Source organism: Euleptes europaea, chromosome 5 (assembly GCF_029931775.1).
Source record: "Euleptes europaea isolate rEulEur1 chromosome 5, rEulEur1.hap1, whole genome shotgun sequence".
In the NCBI taxonomy this organism is placed as follows: domain Eukaryota; kingdom Metazoa; phylum Chordata; class Lepidosauria; order Squamata; family Sphaerodactylidae; genus Euleptes; species Euleptes europaea.
Genome location: NC_079316.1, coordinates 90831127 through 90845341, shown reverse-complemented (window position 1 = coordinate 90845341; position 14215 = coordinate 90831127). Strand labels below are relative to the sequence as shown.

At 45.5% G+C, this 14215-nt stretch overlaps 1 protein-coding gene across 1 annotated transcript in view; it reads right to left on the bottom strand.

Annotated features, from left to right (window-relative positions):
• Positions 1 to 13975, bottom strand: part of SLC29A3 (solute carrier family 29 member 3) — a 47621-nt gene extending 33646 nt beyond the window's left edge. Inside the window, exons 1-3 of the mRNA XM_056850510.1 lie at positions 13908 to 13975; positions 9303 to 9664; positions 5143 to 5444 (exon numbers count right to left, since the gene is read on the bottom strand). Coding sequence (XP_056706488.1) covers positions 5143 to 5444; positions 9303 to 9664; positions 13908 to 13975 — 732 coding nt within the window. The remainder of the gene's footprint in view (positions 1 to 5142; positions 5445 to 9302; positions 9665 to 13907) is intronic.
• Between the last annotated feature and the right edge of the window lie 240 nt (positions 13976 to 14215).

The following is a 14215-nucleotide window of genomic DNA, read 5'->3' as shown; positions in this document are numbered from 1 at the left end:
GGTGTACAAAGAAACCTGCCATAAATCACTGCCGACGGAAAGGCATTTAATCTGGCCAGCATGAAGGCTCTTCCCTAGGATGGTAGAGCTAGGTTATAAAGGTAATTAGTGCAAGATCCATAGGTTGTGGTAATGCCTAAAGTGCTGGTAGCCTGCTAAGGGTTGCCAAGTCCCTCTTCATTACCGGCGGGACGTTTTTGGGGCTGAGCCTGAGGAGGGCGCAATTTGGGGAGGGGAGGGACTTCAATGCCATAGAGTCCAAGGCCAAAGCGGGCATTTTCTCCAGGTGAGCTGATCTCTATAGGCCGGAGATCAGTTGCAATAGCAGATCTCCAGCTAGTACCTGGAGGTTGGCAACCCTAAGCCTCTGGGTAACTAGTCCATTTCTGGACTATTTGAACATTTGCATTTTTAACATATTTTTCATAGTAAATTGTAAATTTAGGAGCCTTCGTGCTGTTGTCTTTGGTAGTATCTACATTTTCAGCATAGGTGCCTTTGTTATTGATAGTACCTGGAGGTTGGCAACCCTAAGCCTGCTCCTGGAGGGGTAGGGCCTGCATCCCCACCTCCATGCAGCAGTACTGAAGCCCTCAGTTCACCCTCAGCCTTCCTGGGAACAACATCCGTGACACAGCGTCCTGACCCCTGTACCTCAGTCTTGAGCAGGACAATCAGAAAATCAAATGGATCAGGTTTCTGCAAGCTACTCTCTCTCTCTTCTGGAATATGCAAGTTGGCTATGAAAGCATTAGGCTGTCTAGAGAAAGTGAGGATTTTCAGTGGAGCTGCAAATCAAGTATGTTAATTTTACCCATGCTGGAATTTCAGAAGCTAACACTTCAAACAGCATTAGCATCCAACCATGTACTCAAAAGGGGGGAGAAATACATAATAAATTTTGTAGTTGCCCATCATGACAGACATGTTTATGCTCACCCCCAGACGTTATCAACTCTTTTATAGAAAAAATATTAAGAATTCAGGGGAAGAAGAGGGAGGAGAAACCGTAAGGAAATAAGAAAACAAGAGGCTGGACCCAGAACAGGCTTTCTCCACTGCTGTGTTTGCATCAGAAAGTCTTGCCCATGAATCGAGACATGACAACTTTCTAATCTCGCCTGCCAAGACCAGAGGCTCACTGCTGCAGCAGGCAGCCGGTTCACACCTGCCAGCGCTTTGGAAAAAGCCATAAAGTGTCATAAACAGTCTGCAGAATTCCAAACAGGTGCAAGCCTGGAAAAGCTGGTCGGTCATTGGCGCTGGTACCACTCTCACAACCACCTTTTGCATACATGCCTTATAAAAGGGTGGCACAGAGCCCCAAAGAAGGTGCACACCAGAGATCCTCAAATGCTGACCTAGATGAAGAGCTGAAGCGGAGAGAGAAACCTGCGACAGGAGACAAAGGAAAAAATGTGCAAAGCACTAGAGGTTACAAGGCATTTATCTAATCACTTGTAGCTACTCCAAAGTTTTACAAAATTGTAGTAACAACAAAGGTTCAATTAAATTGCAAAACATGTATTACAATATACAAATAATGAGCAAACGCAAAAAGCAGAAGTGTTGATAACATAAAACCATAACAGTGACAGATTTGCCGGTTAGTATCCCGTTTCGATATCCTTCCATTTTATCTTTATGTGCCTGTCTTTACTAATTGTTATGTATTTTATTTTACTCATTACAGACTTATGTGTCATAAAGGATAATTACTTCATTTCTGATGATAGCTACAGTAAGTCCCATGTAACCTGTTGTAAATAAGTTAAGTGTAATTATTTTGTGATATCTGTACTAATTATACTTCTGTTTGTTGTTGAATTTCAAGGTTACAGTCCGAAGAAGGATATCAAAACGGGATACTGGCCGGCAAACCTGTCACTGTTGTGGTTTTATGTTATATTATCAACACTTTTGCTTTTTGCATTTGCTCATTATTTGCATACTGTAATACACGTTCTGCAATTTAACTGAACCTTTGTTATTACTACTATTTTGTAAATCTTTGGAGTAACTACAAGTGGTTAGATAAATGCCTTGTAACCGCTGGTGCTTTGCACATTTTTGACTCTGTTCGATTAAGAGCTGCCAATTCAATTTAGGGTGCCACTGGCCCCCTCCTGAGCAGGCAGAGAATTTGGCGGAAGGAACAGGCGGCTCTCTCTGCTGGTTTCTGAGGAAGAAACAGCAAGAGACTCACACTTCTAACAAACACAGACTGGAACGTGATAAGACGACACCCTTCCTTCAGTGATGGGACATAAGTCAGATGGGACCTTAAATCAGAAAGCAAACAAAAAAAAATACACTTTTGTCCTTTTGCAATGAAAGACCTAAATTTACCTCCTCTGCGGACCCCCCCTCCTGGAGGCGGAGGTTTTTTTTTGGTTTTTTTACCCTTCTGGATACGGTGTTCCAACACAAAGTCATTATTATTCAGCCTACAGTCTACCCTGTCTGAACTTTGTATTAATCCTCCCTATAGTGCTTCGCAATCTGATAGCTAGGCTGGTAAGCCTCTGTTTCAGTTTGATAGCACTTGTGAAAATTGGTTTTCCTAGACAGCTGCAGCGCCCATTCTGCCGGGCCCAGTCCAGCGGCAACTGCTAGAAACACTAAATTCTGAGAGCACCGGAAGAAAGCAGGATAGGAGGAAGAAAGCAGGGGGCCAGGCAACCTGTTCATTTTGGAAGAATATACTGAAAACGTACCTCGAGTCCCCCAAACGCAGCTAGTTAGCTTTCCCTCCCAGGTTAAAGTTGATGGTTTTAGGGGTTTTTTAATAGAAGCTGGGAGTATGGTTCAGCACTAGAATCAGAAACCTGTCTGACAGTTCTGAAGTCCAGACTATTCATTCCCCCCTCTCACAGACCACAGCAAACGCCACCCCTCTCTTGCTCATGTGATGCCACAGCTATCCCTGCCTGCTACTCCTGGCTGGGGAGAGAGGCCAAGCCCTGTGAGGGGAGCCTTATCGTAAGTTTATCTTCAAGGCTGCATACACGAACGACAATTTCTACATTTGTAGAACATGGCACAGGAGACCTATGTGACTGCTTAGCTGTAGGTTCTGAGCTGAGTTCAGGGTCTGTAACAACTATTGGTTGAATACTCTTCATGACATATCCCAGACTCAAGCTGCAATGTCACGATTGGTGTGGAGCTTTTATTTGACATGGCATGGCAACAGTAGCCCCCATATGCCTCTGAGATTAACAGCACTAGAAGCAGGCAGAATGCCATTTCAAAAGCTCTGTGCTCGCTGCTGACACATACAGCAAAAAGGGCAAGAGTCCAGTAGCACCTTAAAGACTAACAAAAATATTTTCTGCTAGGGTATGAGCTTTCGTGAGCCACAGCTCACTTCTTCAGATGCTGTGGCTCACGAAAGCTCATACCCTACCAGAAAATATTTTTGTTAGTCTTTAAGGTGCTACTGGACTCTTGCCCTTTTTGACTACTGCAAACAGACTAACACGGCTACCCATTGTGAATTACATACAGCAAAGCCACTTTTGCCTCGACCCTTCTTTATTTCATACATGTGACTTTTGGCTCCTATTCTTTATACTGGTATGAATTAGGATTCCCAAACTTGGCAGGTCACCATAAACACATCTAGACGACAGCATCATTTTAAAGGCAGCATCTTGACACTGGTCTGAACATTTTTTATTTCAAATTCCCAAATGCCAGCATTATATTTTTAGGATTCTTGAGCAACCAGACACACAGGGTATTTCCTGCCTGCTTCTACTAGTTCAGACAAACTTTGTGTCTGCTTGAGTTGTCTGGATACAGAGGCTTTAAGAAAAATTCTGGACTAGTACAAGGTAAACTTTGTTGATGCACTCAAGATCCTTCTCTGTAACTATTTTAGCAAGGAAAAAGGAAGCTGACAAGAGTTTTTCTTTATGCAATGTGCTTGAAAAAATTACTGAAGAAGCTGCCCCCCCACCCCAGGAAGGGTTAGGACTGGGAGAGGGGCCATGGCTTTTGTATGCAGAAGGTCCCAGGTTCAATCTCTAGCATCTCCAGTTAAAAGGATCAAGTACTAGGTGATGTGAAAGCTGCTGCCAGTCAGAGTAGACAATACTGACCTCGACAGACCAATGGTTTGACTCATTATAAAGCAGCTTCATGTGAACGTTACCTGTCAATGTTGGCATCTAATGCTGCTAAGTACTTGCAAACACTGTGGAAGAAGAACTGTTTTTCCGTGGCAAGTAAAATGTGTACCCCTGCTTTTAGGCTGAAAACATATTGTAGAAAAATCCTGGCAAAACATGACAACATTTGAAAAATGGAAGTGAGGAAAAAGCATAGGATTATGTGTGTGCGTTAAGTGCCGTCAAGTCGCTTCCGACTCATGGCGACCCTATGAATGAAAGTCCTCCAAAATGTCCTATCTTTGACAGCCTTGCTCAGGTCTTGCAAATTGAGGGCTGTAGCTTCCTTTATTGAGCCAATCCATCTCTTCTTGGGTCGTCCTCTTTTCCTACTGCCCTCAACTTTTCCTAGCATGACTGTCTTTTCCAGTGACTCTTGTCGTCTCATGATGTGACCAAATTTTGACAGCCTCAGTTTAGTCATTTTAGCTTCTAGGGTCAGTTCAGGCTTGATTTGATCTATAACCCACTGATTTGTTTTTTCGGCCGTCCACGGAATCCGTAACACTCTCCTCCAACACCACATTTCAAAGGAATCTATTTTCTTCCTATCAGCTTTCTTCACTGTCCAGCTTTCACACCCATACATAGTAATAGGGAATACGATGGCATGAATTAATCTAATCTTGGTGGCCAGTGACACATCCTTACACTTCAAAATCTTTTCTAGCTCCTTCATGGCTGCCCTTCTGTCTCAATCTCCTTCTGGATTATATTGCTCAGAAGAGCTGTCTCCAGAGACAGGATTATAGTGTGACTGTAATGACATTACAGTCGTGTACGATGACAAGTATGGGTGTTACTATTGCTATTTGGTAAACATCGAATACTCAGCATCAACACTGCATGTGAAGTTTAGCTCAAGCTCCTCTCTAATTATAATAAATACAACAGCAGATCCACATATTAATGGGAAGGGGAGTGTTATTCGCACGGCGATGCCAAAACATGAACGTGTTACACTTACACGGATATCTGAGGGTCTCTGCTCTGCTGGAGACAGCTCTTCTGAGCAGTTTTGAAGTTTATACATCCAGTAATGCTTCGCAGTCATGATGAAGTTCATAGGCAACAGAGAGCCAGTCCCCAGAAGGAAGAAGATAATATAGGTGCCATTGAAGTGGTCTTTAGGCCTGTACAAAGCGGGTCTCTTTTGCGCTGGCTCCTCAAGGAGTGGATCCTCTTCTTGGACCGCGGTATCTGCTGTCTTGTATAAGGAATTAACACTCTTGTGGTAGTCATTTTCGTCATCCTCCGAATCAACAGACACTTTTGGGAGAAATTCAAAAGACATATGTGAAACCTACAGACCTCAGAACCATGTACTTTGCAGTTCTCAGGATACTCTCTTACAAACTCTTTGCTACTGGAGAACTCTGGAAACACCATCACAATCACTGCCAGAGACTGATTTTTGTGGACTGATCCACAAAAATTTATACTACAATAAAATCCTGTTATGTCTTTAAGGCTCCTCCAGGCTCCTTTTATTTTTGCTGCAGTGGACTAACACAGTTATCACTCTGGAATTCTTGTAAGGATTGAAACTTTTCAGTGCAATTTTGCAGTTAAGAGAAGAGAGAGTGAGCTGTGGGCCAGACTTTTTAAAATTTTAATTTCACTTTGGTTGCTGGAGGCCTCAGACAACCCTTTAGCACCTCTTCCCCCATCTGCACTATGAAAATGATAATACTGTCCTACCTTATAAGGCCATTGTAAAGATTATTAAAATCATGTAAAGATTATTAGATCATGTGCTTGTTATCAGTTAAAATATGCTATACTATACTAAGCTCTATGTATGCTTCTTATTGTTACTATTAAAAGTTTAACCCATCAATTTGTTGTTCCAAGATGAGGTGATAGTATCAAACACTCCACGAAAACTAGTATTATCAATCATTCAACCATCAGTCTTTATTTATTATGATCATAGATCAGCCACGATAGACACAGAGGCAAAATCATTAGCACATCTACATATAATAACATTCCAAAGCTACATAATAAGCTGATTTCAATAGTACAGACATAATTAACAAAAAGACTTAACCAGCTGCTTCCTTGTTGAACATGCCAAGGTATTAAATTTGGCTACTGTAAAGGTGGAAAACCAGTATTAAAGAACAGAGGCCTACATTGAAAATAATTCCTACTGTCCTCTGGAACACAGAAGTTAACTACAGAGTCCTCAGAAAGCCTGCACATATTTTCAGAAAGGTTTGCAAAAATATTAAACAGACTTTTCTGTAAACAATCCAAAAATATTTACATGGTTTTATTGGAATAATGTTAGAAGATTGAACCATTGTTTTACAGTATTTTGATTGATTTTTGTTTTACCAAAGAATGCAGGGGGAAATGTTTTGCTATAGATAAGAAGAAGAGTTGGTTTTTATATGCCAACTTTCTCTACCACGAAAGGAAGAATCAAACTGGCTTACAATCTCCTTCCCTTCCCCACAACAGGTGAGGTAGGTGGGGCTGAGAGAGTGTGACTTGCCCAAGGTCACCCGGCTGGCTTCGTGTGTAGGAGTGGGGAAACAAATCCAGTTCACCAGATTAGCCTCTGCCGCTCCTGTGGAAGAGTGGGGAATCAAACCCAGCTCTCCAGATCACACTCCACCGCTCCAAACCATTACATCACGCTGGCTCCGATTGCAAGAAAATATGGGGTAGCTACTACATCTCATATGAAGAAAATATGGCATAGCTGCTACGTCACATATGAAGCTAACATCTGAATGCAATTATGTTTTTAAGCTGCTTCCAAGTCCTGGCACCCAGCACAGCAGTCAGTTGTAGAATAGAGGAAGAAAGATTCTCTGTCTCATCTGGGCAGCCTAAGCAAAGTTTGCACGTTGTTTCCTGTGTGGTGGTTGAGGAGCACACCTCTGCCAATCCAGTGACCAGAAAATAGTTTTTACTGGGCTAAGCGATAGCTCAGAAAGACGTGCAAGTTTTTCAAATTATACAACTTTTTTTTAAAAAAGATCAAAGTCCGAAGCACTTGGGGGAAAAGTGGACGCTTGCTTTATGCTAATGTTTGCTTGAAAGAGAAGGCACGAAAGACTCCTTCCTTGGGCCTCCCACGGGTCAGAAGCGCAGACACTGCTCTTATTTTCAACAGGAACGGGGAACTATAGGCCATTTATTCATGGAAGGTTTTGCCTTGGATTTGCCACTCTCTAGATGCCCATTTCCCCCATCCGAATTCTCAAAACTCTGCATGGGGGCTTCTTGTTGAGTTTTGAGAATACGAATGGGGAAAAAGTGCATCTAGAGTGGCAACTCCAAGGCAAAACCTTCCATCAATAAATGGCCTATAGTTTCAGCTGCGAACGTGTCAATTCAGGAGGCAGCTGGACTTCTCTAAATTAAAGCAGGCCATTAAAAAAAAAAAAAAAGGAGCACGAGGAAGGAAGAATTCCCAAGCTGGAGCTGCTCCTACAAACCCAGGACATAAATATCCCGAAAAGCCAGCCAGAGAAGCAGCGACGCTGAGCTCCTTAACCCAGAGAAGCCCCGGCTGAGATTGGCTGCCCTGCGGCACGGACATGCGCTCTGCTCATGCTCTGGGGCTAAGACCGAACCTTGGCTTCGACGATTGGGGTCAAGACTGGAGAATGGAACAGGGAGACTGTGTGGCCATTGATTCATGGAAGGTTTTGCATTGGATTTGCCACTCTTTAGATGCACTTTCCCCCCATCCATATTCTCAAAACTCAACAATAAGCGGCCCTGCAGAGGTCTGAGAATTCGGATGGGGAAAATGTGCATCCATAGAGTGACAAACCCAATGCAAAACCTTCCCATAAGTTGCCACATAGCATGTATTCAACAATTTGTTGCCATATTGTTGCCAATTTGTTGCCATATAGCATACATTCAACAATTGGTTGTTGACAAAGGACAGCCGGACCGATCAAGGGCCCCATTGCTTTCAATCGCTTAGGGGCCTCATCGCACCTCAACCCGGCCCTGCCGGGGAGGGAGCAGAAGCGGTTTTAAAGAAGGCTTCCAGCAGACTCAATGCACCATTTATTCATGGAAGGTTGTGCATTGGATTTGCCACTCTTTAGATGCACTTTCCCCCCATCCATAGTCTCAAAACTCAACAATAAGCCGCCGTGCAGAGTTCTGAGAATTCGGATGGGGGAAATGGGCATCTAGAGAGTGACAAATCCAATGCAAAACCTTCCATGAATTACTCTTAGCGCTTTGCGTTACACCATTGATTCATGGAAGGTTTTGCATTGGATTGGCCACCCTTTAGATGCACTTTCCCCCCATCCATAGTCTCAAAACTCAACAATAAGCCGCCGTGCAGAGGTCTGAGAATTCGGATGGGGGAAATGGGCATCCACAGAGTGGAAATTGAAATTGTTCAAGACTTTCTATTCCTTGGCTCCACCATCAACCAAAAGGGAGACTGCAGCCAAGAAATCAGAAGGAGATTGAAACTGGGAAGGGCAGCCATGAAGGCGCTAGAAAAGATTTTGAAGTGTAAGGATGTGTCACTGGCCACCAAGACTAGATTAATTCATGCCATCGTATTCCCTATTACTACGTATGGGTGTGAAAGCTGGACAGTGAAGAAAGCTGATAGGAAGAAAATAGATTCCTTTGAAATGTGGTGTTGAAGGAGAGGGTTACGGATTCCGTGGACGGCCAAAAAAACAAATCAGTGGGTTCTAGATCAAATCAAGCCTCAACTGACCCTAGAAGCTAAAATGACTAAACTGAGGCTGTCGTATTTTGGTCAGGTCATGAGACGACAAGAGTCACTGGAAAAGACAGTCATGCTAGGAAAAGTTGAGGGCAGCAGGAAAAGAGGAAGACCCAACAAGAGCTGGATGGACTCAATAAAGGAGGCCGCAGCCTTCAATTTGCAAGACCTGAGCAAGGCTGTCCAAGATAGGACATTTTGGAGGACTTTCATTCATAGGGTCGCCATGAGTCGGAAGCGACTTGACGGCACTTAACACACACACACACAGAGTGGCATACCCAATGCAAAACCTTCCCTGAATCAATGGCCGCGGATCGGGGAGGGGAGGAGGAAGCCGGAACCGAGCGAGCAAAGCGCAGCAACAAAGGAGAGAGGGGGGGGGGCGGATCCCGCGCCGGCCAAGGGCGCGCTGCCCGCCGAAGGGGGCCCCTGCGGATAGAAGCCACTTACTGTCGCCGGCTCCGCTCGCCGCCCCATCCGCTGGGAGGCCGGCAGAACCAGCCGGGCCTGGGCCCGCCGCGCGCCCCGCCGAAGCCTCCCCGCGCCCCGCCTGCCGCTCCGCCCCGTGCGCGTCGTGGCGCGCCGGCTCCACTCCAGGGGCGGCCGGCGCAGCGCAGCGCCGCCCTCCCCGCCTGGCCTGGGGGTGGGTGGGTCGGTAGGTGGGCCCTCTCCGCCCTCCACCGGCCTGCTGGAAGCCGCCTCTAAAACCGCCTCTGCTCCCTCCCGGGCAGGGCCGGGTTGAGGGGCCACGAGGCCCCTAAGCGATTGAAAGCAATGGGGCCTTTGATCGGTCCGGCTGTCCTGTGTCGACAACCAATTGTTGCATATAGGCCACGTGGCAACACATTGGCAACTATATGGCAACCAATTGATACATATAACCCATGTGGCAACACATTGGCAACTATATGGCAACCAATTGATGCATATAACCCATGTGGCAACACATTGGCAACTATATGGCAACCAATTGATGCATATATCCCACGTGGCAACACATTGGCAACTATATGGCAACCAACTGTTGCATATATCCCACGTGGCAACACATTGGCAACTATATGGCAACCAATTGTTGCATATATGCCACGTGGCAACACATTGGCAACTATATGGCAACCAATTGTTGCATATATGCCACGTGGCAACACATTGGCAACTATATGGCAACCAATTGTTGCATATATGCCACGTGGCAACACATTGGCAACTATATGGCAACCAATTGTTGCATATATGCCACGTGGCAACACATTGGCAACTATATGGCAACCAATTGATGCATATATCCCATGTGGCAACACATTGGCAACTATATGGCAACCATTTGTTGCATATATGCCATGTGGCAACCAATTGGCAACTATATGGCAACCAATTGTTGCATATATGCCATGTGGCAACCAATTGGCAACTATATGGCAACCAATTGTTGAATAGACGCTACATGGCCACTTGTGGACCTAATAGGTATCGAAAGCCATTTGCGCGTCACAAAATACGCATTTTATCAAAGTAATTGTTCAACTGAAATACAATTAAGAAATATATTAATAGTGAAATAATTATTAAGCGCTAACTCTGGCTACCGTAAAGGTGGAAAACCGGTATTAAAGAACAGAGGCCTAAATTGGAAATAATTCCTACTGTCCTCTGTGTAAGAGCCTTGCCATGTGAGGTTCTCCAGCCGACCTCGGCGATCCCAAAAAGTCACTCGCTCAGACAGGCAGGTCAAAAGCAGGTAAACGTTTATTCAGGAGCCACAGGATACAGCATGAGCAATCCACAGTTTCAAAGCTGCTAATGGCAAGCCCAACTACAAAGCATGACTTTAAGCATGGAGTCATCCCAGGTGCACAGCTAAGCGGCCTGGGAACTACGAGATAACAGCGCCTGGTAGGAAGCAGGGAGTGAGCTAACCAAAATACAGTAGTTGCCTGCTAGAGACTCAAGGTCAGGACGGGGGGAGGGAAAGGAGGAAATCAAAATCCAAAGAATAACAGAGGAACAGGAATGGGCCTAAGTCATGTCAAGAGCCTGTCTGAACAGCATGGCTCCTGACCGCTTCAACACTTTAGAGATGCCGAACACATTGGATACACGTGAACAGAAACAAGCATGACCATGGCAAGGCTCTTACACTCTGGAACACAGAAGTTAACTAGAGAGTTTTTTATTCATCACAAACTTAATAATGCAAACACATTGGCATTTGGCAAAAACAAACGTTCCTTTAGAAACAATGTACATCCAGGTTTTTTTTCCTTTAAATTTTTTGGGGGACCCCAAGAGAGTGGGGCCCTAAGCTATAGCTTGTTTAGCTTATACGTAAATCCAGGGGGGCCCTGGCCCCGCGGCTCTCATTCCACCCCAGGGGCTGCCAATCCAGTCCCAGAGCACTTGTGCTAGCCCCGGGGCCTGTGTCATTCCACTGGGGGGGCTGTGTCATTCCTTACTGGAAAACCCTCTCCACATTTTCTTTGCCACTCTTTTTGTGCTGCAATGTGTTTCAATGGAGCCCATGCAAATCAATTGGCAATCCAGGCTCCCATTATCTTCAATGGGCTGTGCGGCCTCTCCCATTGTTTCTAATGGGCTGGCCTGTTATTCATTTTAGTACATTCCGAGCCAAGGTCTTTCTCTGAACAGTTTCCTTTCCCAGGGATGTAACTTTCAGATATCAATCATAGTTAGGGTTGCCATCTCTGGGTTGGGAAATACCTGGAGATTGTTTTTTTTTGGGGGGGGGAGCCTGAGGAGGGTGGGGTTTGGAGAGGAGAGGGACTTCAATGCCATAGAGTCCAATGGCAAAAATGGCCATTTTCTCCAGGGGAACTGATCTCTATCGGCTGGAGATCAGTTGTAATAGCAGGAGATTTCCAGCTTCCACCTGGAGGATGGCAACCCTAACCACAGTCATAAAACAATAAACAAACAAAAACTTCTTGGGTGGGGCTCTTTAGTCACCGCCCATGCTGGGGGACGTTGGCATACCCTTTCACACAACCACCTCCTATCTCTTTTCTGGTGCAGGTAATGTATTGCCACCTCTCTGAGCTCTATGCTCTTTTAATGCAGTGCAGGATGTAAATCATTTCTAGACATAACCAAGTGTGTAGCATTGTCTACTCAGAAGGGTACCTAGTGTGTTTGTGGATGTTACGGAAGCTGTTGAAGGACTAGATGTCACATTAGGAAACCATATATACATACAGGAAAGGGGTTGCCAACCTCCAGATGGTGCCTGGAGAGCTTCCAGAATGATAATTGATCTCCAGACTAGAGCGCTCCATTCACTTAGAGAAGATGGTTGTTTTGAAGGGTGGACCCTATAGCATTATACCCCACTTAGGTTCCTCCCTAAAACTCACCCTCCTTAGGCTTCACCACAAATCTCCAGGAATTTCCCCACCCAGAGTTGACAACCTTAAAGAGAGCAGAAGAACTTGGCACACAACTTCAAACAGCTGGGGGAGGATAATTGAAGGTCACATTTTGAAATATTCTATTTGTTAACAAAACTATCTGCAAATACAAAACTAAATCAGCAAGAAAACCATGAGGGGGGGTTAAACTTTTCTTCCTTCTGTGCTATTTCTCTGTTTAGTAGAGATGTTTATGTAGAGGAACACTCAAAAGCTGGAATGTACCTCCCGCCCTGTGAAAACACCGGTATGTAAAGTGAAGCAACCATTAACTGGAACGGTTTTTTCCAGACCTGATGAGCCTGTGGGCATTTCTGGAATTCAGAGGAAACGGTAGGGGGTGGCACCATAAAACGGCTGCCATAGGACTCAAGAGGGTTGCCCTGGCCTGACAACCGACAGGAGATGGGGGGAGCCAGGTACTCACTGTGCAGTAGGGTTGCCAGATCCCTCTTCGCCACCGGTGCAAGATTTTGGGGGCGGGGCCTGAGGAGGGCGGGGTTTGGGGAGGGGAGGGACTTCAATGCCATAGAGTTCAATTGCCAAAGCGGCCATTTTTCTCCAGGTGATCTGTTCTCTTATCGGCTGGAGATCAGCTGAATTAGCAGGAGATCTCCTACCACTACCTGGCAGTTTGGAAAAAATCAGCACTAGGCTTATATATGAAGACATGTATTGTAAGGAGAGAACAAAATAACAGCAAAGACAGTGCAAAATATCTACAAGTGAACCGTCATCTAACCGGGAAGCAATCACAAACAACAATAAGCAAAACATTATGTACAAAAAATCTATGTCCCAGTTTCCCAATGAGTCCAAAAGACTTTCCGTATGACTAAGAGTTCTTGTAAGACAGGGGTGGGGAACCTTTTTTCCACTAAGGGCCATTGGTATATTTATAACATAATTCGCGGGTCATACAAAATTATCAACTTAAAAATTAGCCGACCAAGCCCCAAGCAGGCAGCCGGAGTTGCTCCTGCTCTGCATGGTCGGGGCCGGATTCTACAGCCAGCTCCCACTACCTCCGCCTGCAGAGATGAAATGAGGACACACTGGCTGAGAACTCCCCCCCCCCCACGTGCGCATTCTGGTCCTGCCCCCTTTAACCCCCTTCATTGTCGCCACTTCCACCCCCAGCCCTCTTGTAGTACTGAGGGAATACGTTTCTCCATGGCCTGGGCGGGAAAGGGTTAACACAGTTTCTTGGGCTGTCCTAGCAGCTCCATAGCTAACGACTCTTCTGCAAGGGGGGAAAAAAGGTTCATTTTCTCGGCAAAACAAACTCACATCTGCCTTGAACAGAGGCTGTTCCTGTCCGCGGGAGGGAGAGGATCACCAGTCTTAGATCCTTCTGAGCTAGAGATCTGCCAGGACCCACAAAGGACCAGTCCAGCTATGGAATTTTCAAACGAGGACCATGCTGGCACGAACAACGGAAACATCTTCCAGGTAATAGACGCTTTCACCAATAATGGCTTCTTCAGCCTTCGCTTCTATAGCTGCATGGCAGTCTCCAAACAATCGCGAAGATTAATGAATTATTTAGCACTACCTGGCAGTTGGCAACCCTACCGTGTGGGGTGCGATGGTTGCCGCCTTGTGATGACATCACTTCCAGTGTGACCCAGACGTGCCGGCATGACGCTCTATCACTCCTCCAAAAACTTAGTGCTAGAGCGTTGGCATGGTGCAGTGTCAGTGCTTCTGGGTCACACCAGAAGTGACATCTTCATATGCGGGTGGTGATCGCAGTCTCTCCATTTGGCTGGACTGATTCCACCAAGTGACCAGCTGTTGGCAGGCAGTGGCCAAAATTGCCAGGAGGTTGCTTATCATAAGTTAGCACCTGGCTAGCCTACATGGGAGGACAGACAAATCAC